Below are 19,834 nucleotides of genomic sequence, written 5' to 3' on the forward strand. Positions count from 1 at the left end.
GGTTCATTCTGACAAAAATAAAAACATTAGTAGTGTATGTGTTATAGGATAGGTTATGTGTTATAGGATTACACATAAGATATAATTGCTTCTGAGGAGAGTGTAATTCATATATTACCGCAGCACACAAGAGAGGCTAAGGAAAAAGATCAGGAACTAGTTAAATTAAATACAATATATGATACTGTATGTGATAAAAATCCAGTACAAGGTGCAGTTGTAGTTTTTAAGCACCAGTTTCACTGTACCACAGAAGGCCATATACTGGGTAGTCTATAAATATTACATGCAAAACACAGACAAATTGAAGGTTTGCTTATAGTGTTTACAATTACATTAAAAATGTGCCAAAATGTTTTGCAATAAAAGTACAATTAAAGAAAAGACAAGTAGACTCCAGCTCATTTTTACAAATAGAAGCACAAAATGAAAGAATTAATTGAGTATGTCTGTATGCTAAATTATATATACAGAATTTGCATGGTAATAACCAAGTTTTATTCCAATTAATATCTTCAATACTGGATTTTGGATTATTTCCCCCCCATGTAAGATATTTTATTTAAAATTAATGATAATTTTGACTGATTATTATAATTGTTCATTTATCAGTAAATGTATTAATTAATTTATCAAGTAATTAATCATTTAGAATAAGAAAATTATCATTGTTCTATATCATTGTTTTTATTATTATTTTCATTTTATTTCTGCCATTTAAAGGGGTGGGACTTTGACTCTCTCTTGGAGCATATGAAGGAAATCATCCAATCAGCGCGCAGAATCACACCCTTACGTCATATGCAACGGACCGTTAACATGTCCTCTGGTCGAAGAAAGCCCTAGCAAGGAAGCAAACTGTTTAATGTTACTCACGAAGTTAAAAGGCGGAAATGTCGCTACAGTCCGACACTCAGGCCGCCCAGTGTTACGGCCACAGTTGCTGCTGAAGTAGATATGTTGTAGAAACTGTGCTTCTGACAAAGGAATGAGCGATACTTATCGAGGAAGTCGCCCAGCTGGCTAGCGAAAAAGTAGCTAGCTAGGCTGCTTGCTGTCGTTAGCAAGGGAGTTCTTTGTTTTGTTTTTCAGGTGGACGTCCGTGTAAACATGAGGAGACACTAGTGTGGACATTTGCTTTAACATTTAACGTTTATGTAGGAGTTTTATAATCATGTATAGTGCATCTTTGGTAGTAGATAGTTGAACTGGTTTCTGGGATATTAGACAAAACTAACATTAGCCACCCGAGAGCAACTTTAGCAACAAAGATCAGATTTTTAACGTCGGCCAGGACAGGAGTGGAGACACGAAGATATGGGCAACTGTCTCAAGTCTCCGACATCAGACGACATTTCTCTGCTTCATGAATCCCAGTCAGACAGGGCGAGTTTCGGTGACGGGACAGATCCAGACCTGGAACCACCTCCGCCGTACCAGGTGAGACACTGCTAACACTCAACCTCCAGGATGTTAATTCAAGAAGAAAGAAGTTTCTGGCACCCGTAGGACAAGCGTTCACAAGACTAATCTTAGTTAATGTCTAAATGTTAATATACAGCAGTTAATATTCATGAAAATATGCCTGTATCCAGTGTTTCATGTCTGTGGCCTATTTATAAGTCTGCCTCGGGTCCAGTGTAGTCAGCAGTTGTCATGCCTGAGTAAACAAACGGGTTTTACAGTCACTCTCACTAACTGGCCTGTCAAGAATGTCCAGACCAGACAGCTGCTTTATTTTTCACTTTATCCCCGCACAGAGCCTCACCAGTGACACCACTTGTATAGAAAAAGTGAGCTGATGTGGGAGGATAACAGTTCTTATTTCATTTTGGTGTTTCTTTGTCTGTTTCCAGGAGCAGGCTCACATGCCCATGTACCATCCCACGCCTAGTCAGGCCCGTCTGGCCACCCAGCTGACCGAGGAGGAGCAGATCCGCATAGCTCAGCGCATCGGCCTCATCCAGCACCTCCCTAAGGGTGTTTATGATGGAGGGCAAGACGGCTCAGAGAAAAAGATCAGAGAGTGAGCATTTTTGCATTTTTTTGCATGAGATGTTTACACAAAGGAAGGTAGCGGGCCATGAGAGCTGAGACATCTTATTCATTTCAGACATCATATCTTTTCTACTCCTGAATGTCCATATTGTGCCAATTTTAAATGTGACTAATATGGGAAACAAATCATTAGTAATGGGCATATAATGTAGGTGAAGCTGTAATTGTTTCATTTTACTTGTGCTGAAAAGATTAGTCATTAATTGAATATTGAGTGCCAAATGACAGAAAAAGCAATAACAGTTTTGATAATCTATATAAAAAAAGCAAAAGCAAATTTGTGATGTAGGTCATATAAATATAATTGACAAGTAGAAATGCCAAACATTGGATGGTTTTAGTTTCTAAATGTGAGGATTTGACGGTTTTTATTGGTTATTTGTTTTTTATATAATTTTAAGTTTTGGGTTTTGGACTGTTGGTTAAGCAAAAAGGCAATTTGTAGACCTTAGGCCATGGGAAAAGACCATTCATTAATAATCAAAATACTTGCCCAAAAGCCCCAATATCATTAACATCATTTGTAATGTTGATATAATGGCCAACATACAGGGGAAGCTGTAATGGTTTCATTCATTTAGCAAGAATAATGATAAAAAAAAAGAATGTAACTGTAGTGCTGCAACTAACTATTCTCTAAGTATGTTCATTGACAATATATATATATATATATATATATATAATTTCCATTGATATAACATTATATAAAACAGCAAATTGTCTCATTTGAGAAGCTGTAGTTAAATGATTAATTGATAATCAAATCACTCAACTACATTAATTGACTAATCCTTTCTGTATTTTTAGATGCGTGATCTGTATGCTGGACTTTGTATACGGGGACCCCATCCGGTTCCTGCCTTGTATGCACATCTACCACATGGACTGTATAGACGACTGGCTGATGAGATCCTTCACCTGCCCCTCCTGCATGGAGCCTGTGGATGCTGCCCTTCTGTCCACCTATGAGACCAACTGATTTTTCACCCCTCCTCCCCCAAACTTAGATCAAACACGGCCCCTCCAGCCCCAAAAACACACCCACAAACCCAACATCTGCCCTATTATAGAGTGGGAGGAGCTAAATGTTTTTGCTGTTTTCTTGCACTTTGAAAAATTCCATTATACTCACCTAATGTTGGCCTTCCATGCCCCCAGGTCTAAATAAGCTGGTCTTAAACATCCGTTACAGAAACCAGTAAGAAACTGTTTCCAGATGACCCTGCATGATTGTGTTTGTGTGTGTTTGTCATGCCGAAGCAGCGTCCGGTGTTGCTGCTGACGGTGAGCACGTGTGTGTTTGTGTGAGCTGTTTGATGACTGTGCATTTCCACTTGAGCCGGTCTCAGTGATGTTTCTCCCCAAAGGTCCCCAGTTCACCTTCATTCCCAGTTAGTTGTCATTACCACGGATAATTAGGTTAACAGATTATTGACCAAAATGCTGCGAGTTGTTGTTAGAAAATAGATTCACTTTGAGGCTTTCTGTGGCAACAGTAAGCAAAGACTTCCTCAACATATTGATCTCCTAAACATGCTCTCACAGTAAAATGGCCCTACACTTTGGAGATGTGGGAATACACAGCTGAAGTTTACGGTTTGTGTCAGATAATGAAGAAGACATTTCTCTCCAGTTAGTCAGGATGACAAGAAAATTATGCACACACTAAACAGAAATCACCCAAAGTTTATCCTAAAGTAGATCAAGACTACATGATATTTGACCACTCCAAATAGCCAGACTTTAAAGAAAACACTTTGAGTTGAAGGGAAAATAATGATGTGTGACACAAATGTTTCACCAGGCGATGTGTGTGTAAAGTAGCTGGCAGCCAATGTAAAGGGCTCATTTGTGCATGGGCAGGTGGATCAGTCAGTCAAAAATTAGAAATGCTTGCACACACTTTTCATCTGATCCAGAGATTTGCACTTTACTTATAGGACAGTATCTAAACAATATATTAATATATGTACCTTATAACCTTGCACTATCGATACTTCATTCCTTTGTTTCCTAAGATGCAAAAGCTATATAGCTGATAAAGATATTTTCAAAGCTGTCGGTAGTCACCTATCACGTTGAAGTAAGCCTGAAGATGTATTTCATGAAATCTGTGATTCAGTAGTGTGAGTCTCCGCTTTGTTCTGCTTGATATTTGATTCTTGTGTGTTTTGTGTACAAGTGAAGGGACAGAGGCTTGCTCCAGTTTAAAGGAGACGTTCTACGTTTTGGGAAATACGCTAATCTACTTTATTGTCAAGAGTTAGAGAAGATTGATATCAATCTGATTCTGTGCGTTAAGTAAGGGGTTGCAGCCAGGAGGCGATTAGCCTAGCTTAGCATAAAGACTGTAAGCAGGCAGCTAGCATGAAGCTCAAAAATACACCTGACAGCACCTCTGAGTAATTGGTGGTTTTAAGGAGAGTTAAGTGCTGTTTGACAACAAATTATACCAGCATGAAACTCCCTGGGAAACCATTTATGTACACATTAAACAGACGTGTTAATTAATGAACTGTAGAGGTGCTGGTAGGCCAATTTTTTAACTTTGGATAGAGCCAGGCAAGCTGTGTCCCCCTGCTTCCTGTCTTTATGCTAAGCTAAGCTAATTACCTCCCTCATCTGGCTTCATACTGAGCGTACAGATATGAGAGCGGTATCAATCTCTCATCTTTTGGCAAGAAAGCAAATAAGCACATTTCCCAAAATGTCGAACTATTCCTTTTAAGAAAGAAAAGAGGCTACATTTGAGATGAACTTGAAACTGTTGATTTTGAATCCACATCAGTGCAAAGTCACTTTCTTTATTATGTCACTTTTGTTTGTTTTCTTACACTATAATGTTTTGTGTTGCTTTATTTCTGTTCACTGTAGCAGTAGTTACAATCATTGGTTTCCTTTTTGGTTTGTGGCGTTGTGTGGTGAAAGTATGGCTTTCTTTTTTTCTCTCCTGTTACCTGTGTTTTATCTTCTACCTTCACATGTTTTGTTACATTTGTGTAAAATCCACTGTGTATATAACTTTTACACTGGTATAAGCCAGACTGTGCAAACCTCTGTCCCAAATGAACTTCAGAGTGTGAGAGACTTCTTTTATGGTGTGATAGTTACAACTGAGTTTTCCATTGAGCTTTTCCTTTGCTGTGTTTTTCAGCTTAAGTTTATTCTGAAAATTAATAGTTCCTGTAATCTTGTTTTATTTCTTTCTTTTTGGAAGGCTAAAAAGCTGTCATGTCAAAAAATAAACAGAAAAAAAACATATTTCTTTTAATATTTAATTAAGGACAGGCAGTCACTCCTCTCCATCTATAAAAATCTGCTGGTGTCAGTCACACAGTGGACTAAAGGCACGCAAAAGGGCAGATTTGTGGCTCTATGATTACCAAAATGAGAGATTACAGAATACACGATTGCAAAATATTCCTTTGAGCCTTTCATGAATGCAATCCTAAAATCTGGCAGTGGAGTGGAAAACGTGACTACATAATCAGGGTTCTCCGTCCAAGCCATATTAGAAATGTTTGATGCTTTGTTTCCTCTGCTTGCATCAGCTGGGGAGGAAACGTGAGTCAAATTGATTAAGTGTTTTAAATGTGACGCACAAACAGAGTGGATTTATAATTACAAAAACAGTGTGAACCTGTCCACACGAGATCCATTCAAACCACAGAGGACTTAAATATGTGCATGAATCTTACAAACAATGAAATGGGGTCATGACATCGTACACAAGGACCACACGTCCCTCTTTATGCACTTAAAGAGAATAATTGATTGCAACATGCCCTTTCATTCAGATTAAGCAGTGACACAGTTAAGCAGCTTTGCAGTGCTGCAAGATCTGAGATCAGATTCAACGGACAACATTGAGCAACACAATGCTCACAAAGGACAGAGATGGAAAGGTCACTTGTTCAAACGCAACCATAATACGATTTTGTGTGGCAACATATTTAATCTCTACAAATATCTCAAGAATTTAGGCTGAAAGATTATTTGTACGAGTTGTTTTTGCTGAAGCGTCAATCGATCTACGATATATCAAGAGACACGCCTGTTCGTTTTTAGTATTTAAGGCAGTAAATATCCAGTTTCACAGAGGGTAGAGTCTCTTTGCTCAGTTTGCCACCGTGCTACCTAGTAAATATGAACATACCACATAACAGAAGAATATAAACAAATGTTTTGATTTTGCCAAATTTATTTTTCCAAACATGAATTATTCATGTGAACAAATACTTTTTTTTTATTAAAGCAATGCTGACAATTCAGGGTTAGAAATTCTAGTACATTCAAGTTTGGACATAGCAACTAGACTCAAAAAGACACATAAATTCATGTAATATTTCCATTTTGTCACATTGACTGCAAATGAGAACATACAACCATTTTGGCTGATAAAGCTTTATTTTTCTTGACACATCAGTCATTATTTATCATGGTTTTTAATACTGAGTGGCAGTTGATAACCCTGTAATGGCTGACTACTGTTGACACCCTGAGAAAAGCATCATTAGGGTTTGTACATCCCATGAAAGGTGACAGGAATGCTGCACTCCACTTCTGCCCTGGCGACCTCAGACAGATCCTTGGCGTTGAGGATGAGGAGGTATCCCGGTCTCTGGGAGCCAGGAGCTGCCACGATGGTCAGCAGCACCCCTGAAGGCACAGCACCACGTTATCATGAAACCATTTCTGTCATAGTAGGCACAGGATTAAATGTATTGTGTTTATATTGCTGTTGACGTACCGTCATCCTCATCTATCCCATCAGGAGTCTGAACAAAGAGGGGCTCTGAGGGGTAGGAGTCTGGTTCTTGCCATACCCAGGTCTCCTTGGTCCTCACATTCAACTTGCAGATCTAGTAAAAAAACAAAACCAGGTAATTAAAAAGCTTGTTTTACACACTCTGAACCACTTACAATTTAAGGTATTTTGTTAACTTACCCTGTCTGGAATGAAATGGTTAAGACCCAGGCCGTAGGCGTATGTGTAATTCTTCCCTCCGTACCTCTGGTAGTTGATCTGAGGGAACTCAAAGGCTACAAAAACAAAATTAAAATAGTAACACAATGATATTTCCAGTATATATTAAAAATGAATGTGTCCACCATGACTGAGTAAATAAAATGTGTTGGGTGTGTTTGCACCTTGGCGAGGCCCGGAGAACAGCACCTCTGGCTCCAGCCAGATCGTCCCATCAGCGTGCATCGTTGCTGTTGCTGTGGTGTACGGCAGGCTGACGAGGTTCTTCCCCTGCTCCTCCTGCATCAAGTCCGCAATGAGGTGAGAGCAAACAACATGAGACCTCTGTAGATGGCAATTTGTGTCCTCCTGATGAGTGAAACAGGCGACTCACCTTGTGGACGTCCAGGGGAATCACATATCTGCGGACCTCCGGCTGAGGGGCCATCATGGCCGCCTTCTTCACCTCTTCCCAGTTGGCTCTCAGGTTGGCCAACCAGAGGTAGTTGTAAACAAACTCAAAACTGCATGAATGAACGGATAATGAACAACCTCTATCAAACAGATCTGCAGGAGAGTTACAAGAAGGGTTAAATTAAAAGTCTTCATTTACCCTTTCCATCCACAGAGGTCAACAACAATGAAGCCTTGGTCCTCATAGCTGTTGATGTGGTGAAACATGCCAATGGCTGCCCCTTTGTACTTGTGATCAATGTACTCTCCTGGGTTTTTCTTGGCAATGTGAAACAAGGTCTATAAAACACACATCAGAATAAATATCATGAGATTTCAGGGGCAGAGCAGATGATGATATCAAAGGTTAGAACACTTAAAATCACTAAAGATGTCAATCAACTTCAAGCTCTTACTCCTTGGCTCTCATTGGACTCGAAACAGTCCATGTAGTTGGAGCCTCGGATACTCCAAGCGCTCAGGAATTTCAGCAGGTTGATTTTCACCGGGGTCTCCACAAAGATAAAGTAGTTGTCTGACATGCCGAAGCTGAAATTGTTGGAGAGAATGTCAAAACGTGAACCTTTTCCGTGACAACATTGATAACATACCAAATGGATTATTGACTTTAACACACCTGTGCACATAGGAAGGCTTGAACCTCTCAGCACTGGGGAACTGCACCACCACCTTGGACTTCTCAATGGGATCAGACTTATCTAATAAAGAAGAAGGCAAAGGTTGTGATATGTGAAACAGGTGTCAAGTTGTTTCATACTGTAATATTTATGAGAGAGAAAACATCTTTTATAAAACATTTCGCTTGGCTTCAGCAGCACATTTTGGTTAAAGGTGAGGACACTGCTGTTAAAGTGCCTGTGTGTGTGTGTGTGTGTGTGTTTGTTGTTGAGTGCGGGAACGCCAGCGCTGGTCCGAACCTTTCTGTGTGGGTGGAGTCCTGACGATGTTGTAGGCCAGCGATGCTCCTTTCCCCATGCAGTTTCCAATGTTGTACACTGTACCATCCCTCTCAATATGAGGGTGGGCTGTCACTCCGTTAATGCTGACATAGTTGCACAGATCAACCTGCATAGACAATAAAAGACATGTCACTTTAGAAATGTACCGTTCTGAAGTTTAAAAGTGGAAAGATCAGTTCTTTACACCTCAAATTATATGATACATTTGTGTTGCTGTACCTTCTTCAGTGTCTCCAAGGTATCTGTGTTTACTTTAGTGATGTAGTTGGTTTCTGTTACAGCATAAAAATCCTCTCCAACAGGGTAAACGTTCACCAGGCAGTTGTCTGTGACCTCGACACCCTTGAAGTAAGAGAAAAACCTGCAAACAAAAGATGTTAATGTCATGAGTTGAAGCCAACACAAGTCTGGAGATTTTAAAAAGCAGCTGTAGAACATTCAGCAGTGTCATGAAGAAAGAAAGGAAGAAAGGAAAATATATACATTTATTTGCAGGACGACTTTTCAGACTTTAAAGTACACAGTTCATTTTTACAATAAAAAGCATCCAGATGACAGTGAGGACGAGCCGGAAGAAAAGCCTGTGTGTTTACGTGCAAACCCACCTGGAGAAAATATTTTTGCAGGGATCAGGGTACGCAAAGGTGCCAAACTCAGTGATCACCACACGCTTCTCTGTGATGGCTCTGACATACGCATCTGTTCTGACAAACCTGGTGTAACAAACAAAGAATTTCATCCCAAAACATTATACAACCATTTTGAAAAGAAAAAACGTTTAAAATAAATTCATGGTTCAATATCTTGGAACCCTTCATTCTATTCCCAGAGGCTACCTGTTGAATAAAGGTGTTAAAATGACAAATAACTGAATACACCCATGTGTCTGTGTCAAAGTTATTTAAATTTTGTTTAAATCTTTATAAATCAAAACCTAAACCCCTCACTCAGCATAAGCATAAGAAAACCACAGGACTGTAACTTGTGTGAGTCAGGTAATCCATGACAGGGGACATCCTTTTTTTAAATGTTGCAAGTTATGGTATAATTTCATGGTGTTAATGCAGTTGTATGTGCAGTGTGCACAGCTGTTACCATGCAACAATACCATATAAAACTGAGACTTGATGCGCACACATGCTCAAGTCTCTGCAGGTTGATTTTTCTACACAGTTGTAATGCAGAATATTAGATTATAGCCTGAAAAATGGCCAAACACCTTAAGGTCCTTAAGATCTTACTTTCGGAAGTAGGTGACTTGGCCATTCTTGAAGTCGAATTTGTGCATGAGGGCCTGGCCATCAAAGAGGTGATAGAAAGGTTCATCTCCAACCTCAAAGAGCCCAGGTCCCAGACGGAGAAGACTTCCCCTCAGAAAAGAAGGAATCCTACCTGTAAAGCATCAAACACAATAAACACAAATCAGAGATTGTTTTGAAATGTATAGGTTTGTTTCTCAGAAGGAAAAAAAAATAATTTCCTGAATGCTATCAGTATATGAATGTCAAAGAATGATTTGCCTGCAGTCTATTTCTGTCTGAAAGATGCAAACAAACCTGTCACTGTTGCTGGAAGAGCCTCAGACAGCTCCTCACATGTCTCAAAAATCTTCTTGTAGCCACCAGCTGGGTGTTCAAATCTGTTACCAAAAAGTGAAGACATCAACCAACATTGCAGCCAAGTGAATTAAACTTAATGAATTTTCCAGCAAGTTAAATGTATGCGTCTGTTGGCTGTATTTCTGACAGGTCATGCAGTTCGTGGTCTCAAGAGTTCAGCATGAGCTTTTAAATCCTTCAGGAGCTTAATCAGCTGCAGACACACTGACCATTCAAGTCACAGTGTAAAAGTCACAGGATCAAGTTAAATAAATGTCTATACAAGAGCTGAATAACATTATAGAAATTGTACATTTCATCAGAAACTCACCGGCTGACCATGTTTCCTTCTCGTTGTAGCACCACACAAAGCAAACTCTTAAGAAAACCTCTGGTCACTTCTGAACTGGAAGCTTTTGGGTTCCCAGTGGATTTGGGGTATTTATTCATCCAGTCCCTCTCACAGACACCACAATCTGCACTGTAAACCTTTCTCCTGGCCAATCATGTCGCACCGTGAACAAGAATCCCATTGTGCCAATATCCTCTGCTTGATGACTCAATGGGCACCCCTCTGAAACCGGATTTATTGCAGAGAATATTTATTGCAGAGAATGTGTTGCAATGGTCCATGTGATTTGTATCAATTGTTCAGATGTTGTGCTTTAAGATAAAGTCAAGCTGAGTCATACTAAGTACAGTATATTTTTATTATTGATGCGATGTGTAGGGATTCAAAACAGCATGGAGCAAGTGAAGTGAATGAGGATTTAAGTTCAGTAATGATGTACAATCCACATTTATAGCCTGAACAAACTGACAGCCTTGGTTACATGTGTGTAAATTGCACGCTTTTAGATTTCGTTAGAGAAAAAACAAAACCTCTTAGTATTTAAGTACAATAACACCACTTTATTTTAGATTAAATAATGTTTTTCTGAAATAGAACAGTAATAGAATGAGGATCAGAATAATATCTGTTGTGAAACAACAATAACAGTGAACCTCACTGCTATTATTAGGCCCTGTTGTTACATACAATGCTAATTGGATGAAATGTGGTCAGTTGGTCTTTGGTCTGAACACAAAATGCCTTAACTTGCTTGTCTCGGTGCAACTATAATCCAGGTGTAGGGATTATGCTTGACGTAGCCTGAAGACAAATGCTGCATTGTTTCTTCTGGGAAAAAGCACCATTAGCACAGAGAGTTTCACCAGAGGCAGTTTTGTCAGAGGCAGTGTTGTGATGTAGCTCACCCCCCCCCCCCCCCCCCCCCGACTTTAATTAGCAATATTCAACATTTTTATGATACTCAGCCAGTGATTGAATACTACCCAGTGAGGCAGAGGTTCAGGCAGTGTTCAGTCACCCCTCAGGAGGATTTCTTTTTTCTGTCAGAGGGGATCAAACAGAGCCAGGACCCAAATCTGTGGAGGGAAGAAGATTTATTTTTTAAATCAGATGCCCAAATGTTTTCCACCAATTGTAGCGGAACAAACATGCATGTTATATACACATGTACTGCAATTACTTTCAGTCACTCTGGAAAACGTTGTATATCCACTTTGACAAAAACAGTCCCAATTCAAGTCCACTTACTAGCTTTTTCTGGGGCTTTCAATCACATCACATGGTTCTCATCAGTGGATAGAGGTGTCTCAGTTGTCATGGAGCGATTTATGAAAATTGCTGATGAAAATTGTATGATGTGATCAAAAGCTCCAGAAAGGGATAGTGAGCAAAGTGAATATTAAAAATGTTCTTGGCTGACAAATCCAAAGTTAGATTTCCCTTTCACAATTTTGGGATCAGGCTGTGTTTTATCCCCTGTGACAGCAAAAATAACCTGAACGCTCCAGAAAAACTTCATAAATGGATTGTTTTGTGAAACTGCTATTTCCAAGCTCAAGAACGAACTTTGATTAATATTTATGCAGAAGGATGTACATAGATACAATAAAGAGATTGATGATATTGTGTGTGGTATAACATTAGTAATTTGTTGGCTATCAGAAGAAAGGAATCCCACACAAACATGAAAGGAGATATAATCATTATTTAATACATTTCCCAGATTATAGGCCTACATATTTGCCAATTAACAGATCCAATCTGTGATGGGAGAAGCGAGGTCCACAGAGGACAACCAATATGTAAGTTATCATGATGTTATAGGTATGGCAAAGATATAGATGCTTTACTTTCCCATCAATACTCACTGTCCCTCTATTGCCACATCCTTCTATATATCATCTATTAGAGGGGAGGGAGACCTCTGTTGGTCAATGATTGTAGGTCAAAACTTTTCCTACATAATGTCAATGCGAGCGTTGGTGTGCAAGACTAATATCACATCGATTGATGACAGGAGGCGAAATTAAAGAAATAGCTAAACCTAATAACCTGTTTTTATTAAAGTATTAACGTTGTTTTCACAGCGACGGAGTTCAACTTCACGCATGCGCACTTCCTTCGGGAATTACAATATGGCGGCGAAGTGCTATAGTCTGTTGATGTAGTCGATAGCAAACACCTTGTCCGCCAATTATCAACAAATAAGCTGATTGAATAACCAGCAGATAACCGTAACTTTAATCTAAGTTTAGTTATTGACGGTAGTGTTGTTGTATAAACGTTTTCAGTCGGGAAAATGAATTACACCACGAAGGTGGTCCAGGTGACGAATGTGTCGCCAAGCACAACATCGGAGCAGATGAGAACACTGTTCGGATTTTTGGGAACCATCGAAGAACTGAAGTTATTTCCACCAGAGTGAGTTGGCTAGCTGATGATTTTAACACTCTGCTTAACTTTAATGGTAATGCAGTCACAGATTAGCTGTGTGATTACCGTTGCGGGACGTAAACGTTAGGCCTAACATGCTAACCAGAGTTGTAGCTAACAGTAACTTAATACACCAAACTCGGCTAACACCAACTGGTTTTACGTTCATATTCATCGTAATATGTTTCTGATATGTGTAATAGGTTTCTTTACATGGTGCTGTAAGTGTAGCTAATTACTCCATTAAAGGTCAATTATAATATTAGAGGCAACCACAAATTCCTTAAAATATTTTGGGATCCAATTACTATCTCATAATTTTGTCTGAGTAAGACTTAAGTTTGACTTATGTCTTAATTTTGCCATACAATATCACTTACTATCCTAATTTCACCTTACTGTCACTTGGAGCATAATAAACGATTATTTTCATTGATTAATATATTGATAATGTTTTTGATTAATTGACAAATAGTTGAAAATGGCTGTCCAACTAAAAGTCCAGAACCCAAACAGATAAAGTAGAAAATAGCAGTAAATTCTCACATTTTAGAAGGTGGGTATGTTTGACATTTTGCTTGAAAATTGACTTGACTTGAGATTAATTTTCTGATTGGAAGCATGTACTGAATGAATTTTCACATTAAATTGTGAACAGGCTTAATCCACAACTCAGTACACAACAAAGCATACGGGGGCGTGGTTGGACCACATTACCTTGTCAAAAGACAAAAAAAATGATGCTTTGTTTGGATGATTGTTAGCAGTTTTGTGCTATTTAATGTAACATTTTTTACTTCCTCAATAGTGATTCTCCGATGCCGGTGACGTCGCGGGTGTGCTTTGTGAAGTTCCAGGAGCCAGAGTCTGTTGGAGTGTCTCAACATCTGACTAACACCGTGTTCGTGGACAGAGCTTTGATCGTGGTCCCGTTTGCTGAAGGTTTGTCTCATCGTTATTATCCCTTGTATGAGTGGTCCTTGTTGATTGAATGGCATGACTCTTGAATAGTGAAAATGTTAAAGAGTAAAAAGGATTCCATCTATCCCATTTGTGAATTGCACAAGTCACCTCACCTTGGTCTGTTTATATGATCCGCAGATGCCTCAGAATTCAGAAGTGAAGTTGTTTAAACTCTTAACCATATGCATTTTATTTTCTCCCCCATATTGGACTATCCTCTGTTAAACTTCTCTCTGTTATTTGTGTGTGTGTATGTGTGTGTATGTGATTTTTGTAGTGAAGAAGGCAAAAGCAGCCCCCTCGTTGATGGCTGAAAGTGGTCCTCTGCCTGCCAACAGGGGATTATAGACATTTGCAAAGGCCAGCAAGCATTCAAGTCCCACCCCTCTTTTTGTGTCCTCTCTTCTTTCTCTGCCTTCTCTTTCTCTTTCCTTCTGTCTAACTTATCTTTTCTAGGTGGTTTAGTTTAGTATAAAGGTCAGATGTCGGGGACATACCCTGAAACAGTGCTCATTTTGCATTGTTTTACAACACTTTTGAACGTTGCTTAGCCATTCATTTTATGGCTAAAGCATTGTTCCTTAACGGATAAGGCTGGCAATATTCTTAATTTTTTGATGTCAGCAAATCCCATGAAAAGACCCAGAAACCACTGTGGTCCAAAAACTATTGAAAGCACATCAATGAGCCACACACTGGGTGACATGTTATTATTATCATGATAATAAACGCAAGCAGTGCCACAGGCACTGCCCTGCTGCCGTAAATACTTGCTAGCACACCAAATGTGTATTAATCTGCCACTGAAACTAGTCTCCAACAAATGCACCATTTACTCCTGTTTGCTGAGAACTACAGTTCCAGGTTGTTTTAGGAAATCACTTAGCCTTTTGTAAAAATTAAATGATATATTTGTGACCTTTTTTTTTTTGAAGACTTCAGTGGTAACAAATGGATTTGACAGGGTATAAAAGTCAGAAAGCATTGAGCGACTGTGTTGGTTTTGGTCTTGTTGTGGAATAAATTGACAACAACAACAACAATAATGTAATATCGCCAGCCTTATCCTATAAAAATGTGCAAATTAACTATTGAAATAAAAAGCTGGTGCACAAATAGCACGATGCCCAACACTGCACATAAATACTTAACCATATGTGAGCTGCTAATTTTGGGACTTAGCAAAGAGAACACTAGTCAGTGATTGGTTATCTTATATAATAGTCATACTAAATCTCAGCACAAATTGTCTAAGATGCCCACCCGACATGACACAATGTTGGTAAAATATATTCTCTTTAACAGTGGTCTTCTTTTGTTGTTGTGTTTTACAGTTCTTTTTCCTGGCTCAGCCAGTCCTGTATACCAGGCCCTGCTGAAAATACCATCCAACAGTTTTGTCTCCTGCAGCAATTTCTCTCTTCAGTGTGCTGTTTTATTTAAATGTTGTCATTGTTGTGTGTCTGTATGAAGGTCATGTCTTTTTGTGAAAGAGTTGTTTTGGGATGATTTGATGATTATAAGGTGTTTGTTAATTTGCGCCATTTTTTAAATGAAATCAGTGCCGTATTGCAAATAAAGATGATAAAATAATTTCTTAATTGGACTGTGGTAGCACAGATTAATCAAACCAGTTATCCTCTGCCTAGGTTTGGTTAATTGATGCAGTGGCAGGTAAGGATACTAGAACAATGATGTACAGCAGACTCGCTACCCACCCTGAATTCTGCTATTGTCATTTAGTATATCTGACATTTGTGTTTTTGGTAAGTAAACACTGATAGCTTGTATAGTGTTCTTGCCAAATCCCTAAAATTCTCTCTGTTGTGTGTATCTCGATTTTTCTCTGTGTGCTTTTAGTAGCGAAGCCGGCAACGTCGCTTGTTTCAGTAAACGTCTAAATGAAAATTGAGGGCACACCCAACTGGAGAAGCAGCTGTGCTTGCTAACGTTTGGTTCATGACTTAAAAAACACGTGCAGGTGATATATTCTTGGCAGTGTTCATTGGAGTAGTGTGATATATTCCAGCAATAGTTAAGTCACTGCAATGATTATGTTGAATTAAGGGAACTCTTCTCTGATCTATAAGGTAACCATTTTGTTGAACCTAATTTGAAGAAATGCAGTGTGAAGACTATTCTTTTGTTTTTTCCAAAATGTCTTCTCTGTAGTTGATGTGTGTGTGTGTGGAGATGTCGTTCCCTCCTAATGTCTCTTTTTATTTTCCTGTAGGATCTATTCCAGATGAGGCTAAAGCTTTGTCACTGTTGGCGCCAGCAAACGCTGTTGCAGGAATTCTGCCAGGAGGAGGACTTCTTCCGACGCCCAATCCCATCCCCAATCAACCTGTAAGACTTCAAATTCTCCGACTCATCATCTAGTGCATGACCTTACAAAAAAAAGTATTAAGATTTCAATTTCAAAATGTGATGGTGTGCTTTGCATTTTACCAGAAAATCATCTTATCTTAAATAATGTTATTTTTTGTTCTTTGGACAAAGAGGATTTGCTGTTGAAGCAGGGATGTGGTGCCGCATCAAATTATGATCCATAGATAAACTGACATAATTTAAGTTGACTTAACAATCTCACCTCAAAGTCCATTTGGTAGCAGTTCTGGAGCTGCTGATCATATCATATGATCTTCATCATAACAGACTCTCCTCAAGGTTAATGTTTTGTGTCATTTGAGTGTCTTCTTTTTATAAATGAGAAAAAGGAGTATTTCAATAGGTGTGTGAGAAAAGAGTGGTCAGTGTCAGTTGTTACTTGTGGGTGATGTCTTTTGTGATGGTGATTTGGAACAGGAAACCGTGAAATAATGATATTAACACTTGATGAGCACTTGAACACTTGTTAGATGTCAAGATCTCCACAATAACAAAAGTGTCTTTAAATGCTTGTGTGCGTTTTGTTTTTATTCCAGCTCGGAGGAAACCCTTTTGGTGCTCCGAACATGGATGCAATGGCTGCATTTGGATTCCCAGGACCCAACATGAATCCCCAGGTGAGAGGTTTTCTTGAATGACACTGACTCGTGAAACTTTTCCAAAACTTGTGAAGTCAGATATGCAGTATATTTAACCAGACAAACCTTTACACTTCTCCTTGCTATTTCTTACAGGCTGCTGATCAGCTGTTAAAGTTCATGACAGATCCAAAGTAAGTCAGTATAAAGAGGCTCTTTTGTCCTCTTACAAATTTTGCTTGTGTGCAGTTTTAAATTACAGAGTGAAGAATTAGATGTGTTGGTGTGTGTGTAGAAATGATGAGTCAACTAATTAATATTGCTTTTGTTTAGACTGAATCCCTTGGCTGCAGGATTAAACCTGAATGCAAGCCTGAAGGCTGACGCATCTAATAGAGAAATCGAAGAGGCCATGAAGAGAGTCAGAGAGGCCCAGTCGCTCATTTCTGCTGCTATTGAACCTGGACGTGAGTGCACTAAAGTTTGGAGGACTTTTCTTCCCTGGACGTTGACTTTGCAGTTTAGAATAATGTCTGTTTTGTGCACATTGCAGTGTTAAGCAGTCATAATTCTTCTTCTCCCTTTTGTGCATTGTACCTTGACAAAACTAAGCAATTTCTGTTTTTTTTTTCTGTCCTGCAGATAAGGACAGCAAGAAGAAGCACACTCAGTCCCGGACTAGGTCCAGGTCCAGAAGGAGGAGGTCCAGATCACGTTCAAGACACAGGTGACAACTTCTGTTAATTATCTGAAGAGTTGAGATGGAGATGCTTTTTATTTTTAGATCAAATGGTCTAAATGTCTGGTTGCAGGCGAAGCAGGAGCAGATCACCGCGACCGTCAAACTCCAGAAGCAGGAGGCGCTCCAAAAGCCCACGCAGGAAACGCACCCCCTCCAGAGACCGAAACAGACAATCTCAAAGCAGATCCAGGTGTGTTAACTGTGTAAATGCTTTATGACAATAATAGTTAAAGATGAAATTGAGCCTGTCTGAGATCTTACATCACATTAATCTACAGAGACAGAAAGAAAGATGATTCAGGGAGAAGAAAATCCAAAACGCCACCTAAAAGCTACAGCACAGCCAGGAGGTCACGCAGCGGGAGCCGGTGAGTGCAGCAAAGGGTTTTGTGTGCTCAGGCAGAAGGCAAATAAAAGTATATACAAACTTTTATACAGCAGCCACCAAATCTTTTAAAGTTGCAGTATGAAGTTCTCAGCTTTCTGTCCTGCTCTGCTACACAGGAGACGTAGGAAAAGTCGAAGTGGCAGCCGATCTCCTAAGAAGTCTCCTAAAAGGAGAAACTCCAGGTCTCCATCTCCTCGAAGGTCTGTGTATTGATGTGAAATATTTGTAGTTAATACCAACAGATTATCACTGCACGCACACTATTTTAAGATTCTGATGAAATACATTTTTTAAAACAACGATCACACCTATCCTGTGAAAACCAACGCTGGTGTGTGTGCCGTTTGTTTGTGGTGTGAAAGCAAAATGAACCAACTACAGGGTTTTGTCATAGTAAATATTATCCAGTTAATAATTTACCTGCTCAGTAAGTCCACACGACTTCATGCTTAGCTTTTGGTTCATTTGTACAAATCGGACCAGAACTAAAAGGCAAATGTGTCATTTTTTTCTTTGGTCCAGGTCAAATAAGCTAAATGTCCTTTGTCTGGGTTCATCCTGGGCATTTTATGACACACCTGACTTTTCCCCCTCCTCCCTCTACAGACACAAGAAGGAAAAGAAAAGGGACAAGGAAAGGGAGAGGGACCGCAAGAGTGATAAAGAGCGCAATCGTGACGAACGTGAACGCTCCACCAGCAAGAAAAAGAAAAGTAAAGACAAAGAACGAGAACGAGAACGAGAACGTGAGCGGGAGAGGAAATCAGACGGAGAGAAAGGAGATGTCAAGGTTGGTGTATTATATATTATTCTTACACAGCGTGAGCATTGCTGCTCTGATGTAGACCAGACTGGGAGTGTTTATGCTTTTAAAATGTTGCATCCGTTGGTTTCCTTTCACAGATCACCAGGGATTATGACGAAGAAGAACAAGGTTACGACAGCGAGAAGGAGAGGAAGGATTCTGACGACTCTGCTTTGTCTCCTCAGTCTGTAGAAGGTAACGGCACAGCGCGGCCCGCGAAGCAGGCCAGAGTTAACGGAGCTGACGATCACCACGAAGAGGACATGGACGTCAGCGATTAAGTGGTCCATCCTGCTTCGTCCCACATTATCCCTGTTTTAGTTGTGAACATGTTGCGACTTTTTTTTTTCTGCCCCCCACTGGGGTAAATCTAAAATGTGAAGTGAGCGTGAAATGTATTGATTTTTTTTTTCTCACCGAAGAGTCAACTACTCTTTTTGGAAATGTACAATGCAACGAGTTTGCCCAAAGACACTGTCACATTGCTTTAAAGTACCCATAAGCTTTTTGCCCCTACAAACATAATCGGTTAAAACTGGAAGTGGGCTTGCTTTGCGTTTCTTGAGCTTGTGTTGTCAGGTTTTGTCACTTCTTCACACGTTTTAGCTTTTCCGTTTTTGTTTAGTGTTGTGGTGTGTTGCTCAGGCCTCTTCCCCACTTTCTTGAAACAGTTAATGCGTTTGCCTCTTGTTATCTGAAAGTGTTGATTGTTTTATCAAGGATTTCTTTTATAATAAAGCCTATTTGGAGAATCAAGACTTTGAATTTATATTTCTGCATGGGTGGATGACTTTTACCTGAGGTTGGGGTGCCAAATGTGGATTAAATAAATGTGTGTAATTTTATATTGTGATATGTTTCTGGACAAAATAACCAGACAGGAATGTCTGTTTTGGACTAATCCAGTGAATTAAATTCCTGATAACTAAAGGTACTTACGTCATTGCAAAGACTACTAATGCAAAGATCATATAAAAATCCAATGGCAATATTTATATACTAAACACTAACCTCAGGCATTTGGAAGGACGGATGGGGTGATAAGGATAAAATCTTCAGTCACGGTATATTTAATTTTAAATCACAATAATACATTTTCAAAAAATAACTATTGACAAATAGTTGAG

General features: G+C 39.3%; 3 protein-coding genes across 5 annotated transcripts; 2 read left to right on the forward strand and 1 right to left on the reverse strand.

The window, feature by feature from the left end:
- The first annotated feature begins 876 nt into the window (after positions 1-876).
- On the forward strand, positions 877-5,295 carry LOC139296264 (RING finger protein 11-like). The gene is made up of 3 exons (XM_070918636.1): positions 877-1,440; positions 1,857-2,026; positions 2,866-5,295. The coding sequence occupies exons 1-3, from the start codon at positions 1,318-1,320 to the stop codon at positions 3,035-3,037; spliced, it is 465 nt and encodes a 154-aa protein (XP_070774737.1). The 5' UTR covers positions 877-1,317; the 3' UTR covers positions 3,038-5,295.
- A 1,276-nt stretch (positions 5,296-6,571) lies between these two features.
- rpe65a (retinoid isomerohydrolase RPE65 a) lies at positions 6,572-10,505 on the reverse strand. Its single transcript, XM_070919246.1, has 14 exons — positions 10,387-10,505; positions 10,014-10,096; positions 9,699-9,849; positions 9,063-9,170; positions 8,677-8,818; positions 8,416-8,563; positions 8,115-8,196; positions 7,894-8,026; positions 7,638-7,777; positions 7,419-7,548; positions 7,210-7,324; positions 7,007-7,101; positions 6,809-6,920; positions 6,572-6,717 (listed from the first exon to the last, which is right to left on the reverse strand). Exons 1-14 carry the CDS (start codon positions 10,503-10,505, stop codon positions 6,572-6,574), a joined length of 1,704 nt encoding a protein of 567 aa, XP_070775347.1.
- A 2,049-nt stretch (positions 10,506-12,554) lies between these two features.
- LOC139296118 (serine/arginine-rich splicing factor 11-like) lies at positions 12,555-19,463 on the forward strand. 3 transcript variants are annotated; one of them, XM_070918422.1, is made up of 12 exons: positions 12,555-12,828; positions 13,649-13,782; positions 16,037-16,152; positions 16,731-16,811; positions 16,929-16,966; positions 17,106-17,239; positions 17,415-17,499; positions 17,585-17,704; positions 17,793-17,882; positions 17,980-18,102; positions 18,509-18,692; positions 18,806-19,463. In XM_070918422.1, exons 1-12 carry the CDS (start codon positions 12,707-12,709, stop codon positions 18,986-18,988), a joined length of 1,410 nt encoding a protein of 469 aa, XP_070774523.1. In that variant the 5' UTR covers positions 12,555-12,706; the 3' UTR covers positions 18,989-19,463. The 3 variants fall into 3 exon arrangements, with proteins under 3 accessions (XP_070774523.1, XP_070774524.1, XP_070774525.1); XM_070918423.1 differs by having other exon boundaries at positions 18,019-18,102; XM_070918424.1 differs by having other exon boundaries at positions 18,019-18,102; positions 18,893-19,463.
- The last annotated feature ends 371 nt before the right edge of the window (positions 19,464-19,834 follow it).

The sequence above is a fragment of the Enoplosus armatus genome, chromosome 14 (assembly GCF_043641665.1).
Source record: "Enoplosus armatus isolate fEnoArm2 chromosome 14, fEnoArm2.hap1, whole genome shotgun sequence".
Taxonomy (NCBI): domain Eukaryota; kingdom Metazoa; phylum Chordata; class Actinopteri; order Centrarchiformes; family Enoplosidae; genus Enoplosus; species Enoplosus armatus.

Excerpts from the sequence above, each read along its gene's own strand:
- LOC139296264 (XM_070918636.1), top strand. The coding sequence starts at position 1,318 with ATGGGCAACTGTCTCAAGTCTCCGACATCAGACGACATTTCTCTGCTT. Across the intron at positions 1,441-1,856 it reads AACCACCTCCGCCGTACCAG|GAGCAGGCTCACATGCCCAT; the intron begins GTGAGACACTGC and ends GTCTGTTTCCAG. Across the intron at positions 2,027-2,865 it reads TCAGAGAAAAAGATCAGAGA|ATGCGTGATCTGTATGCTGG; the intron begins GTGAGCATTTTT and ends CTGTATTTTTAG.
- rpe65a (XM_070919246.1), bottom strand. The coding sequence starts at position 10,505 with ATGAATAAATACCCCAAATCCACTGGGAACCCAAAAGCTTCCAGTTCA. Across the intron at positions 9,171-9,698 it reads CAAGTCACCTACTTCCGAAA|GTTTGTCAGAACAGATGCGT; the intron begins GTAAGATCTTAA and ends TTGTTACACCAG. Across the intron at positions 8,564-8,676 it reads CCTTGGAGACACTGAAGAAG|GTTGATCTGTGCAACTATGT; the intron begins GTACAGCAACAC and ends TTGTCTATGCAG.
- LOC139296118 (XM_070918422.1), top strand. The coding sequence starts at position 12,707 with ATGAATTACACCACGAAGGTGGTCCAGGTGACGAATGTGTCGCCAAGC. Across the intron at positions 12,829-13,648 it reads CTGAAGTTATTTCCACCAGA|TGATTCTCCGATGCCGGTGA; the intron begins GTGAGTTGGCTA and ends CTTCCTCAATAG. Across the intron at positions 16,967-17,105 it reads AAGTTCATGACAGATCCAAA|ACTGAATCCCTTGGCTGCAG; the intron begins GTAAGTCAGTAT and ends GCTTTTGTTTAG.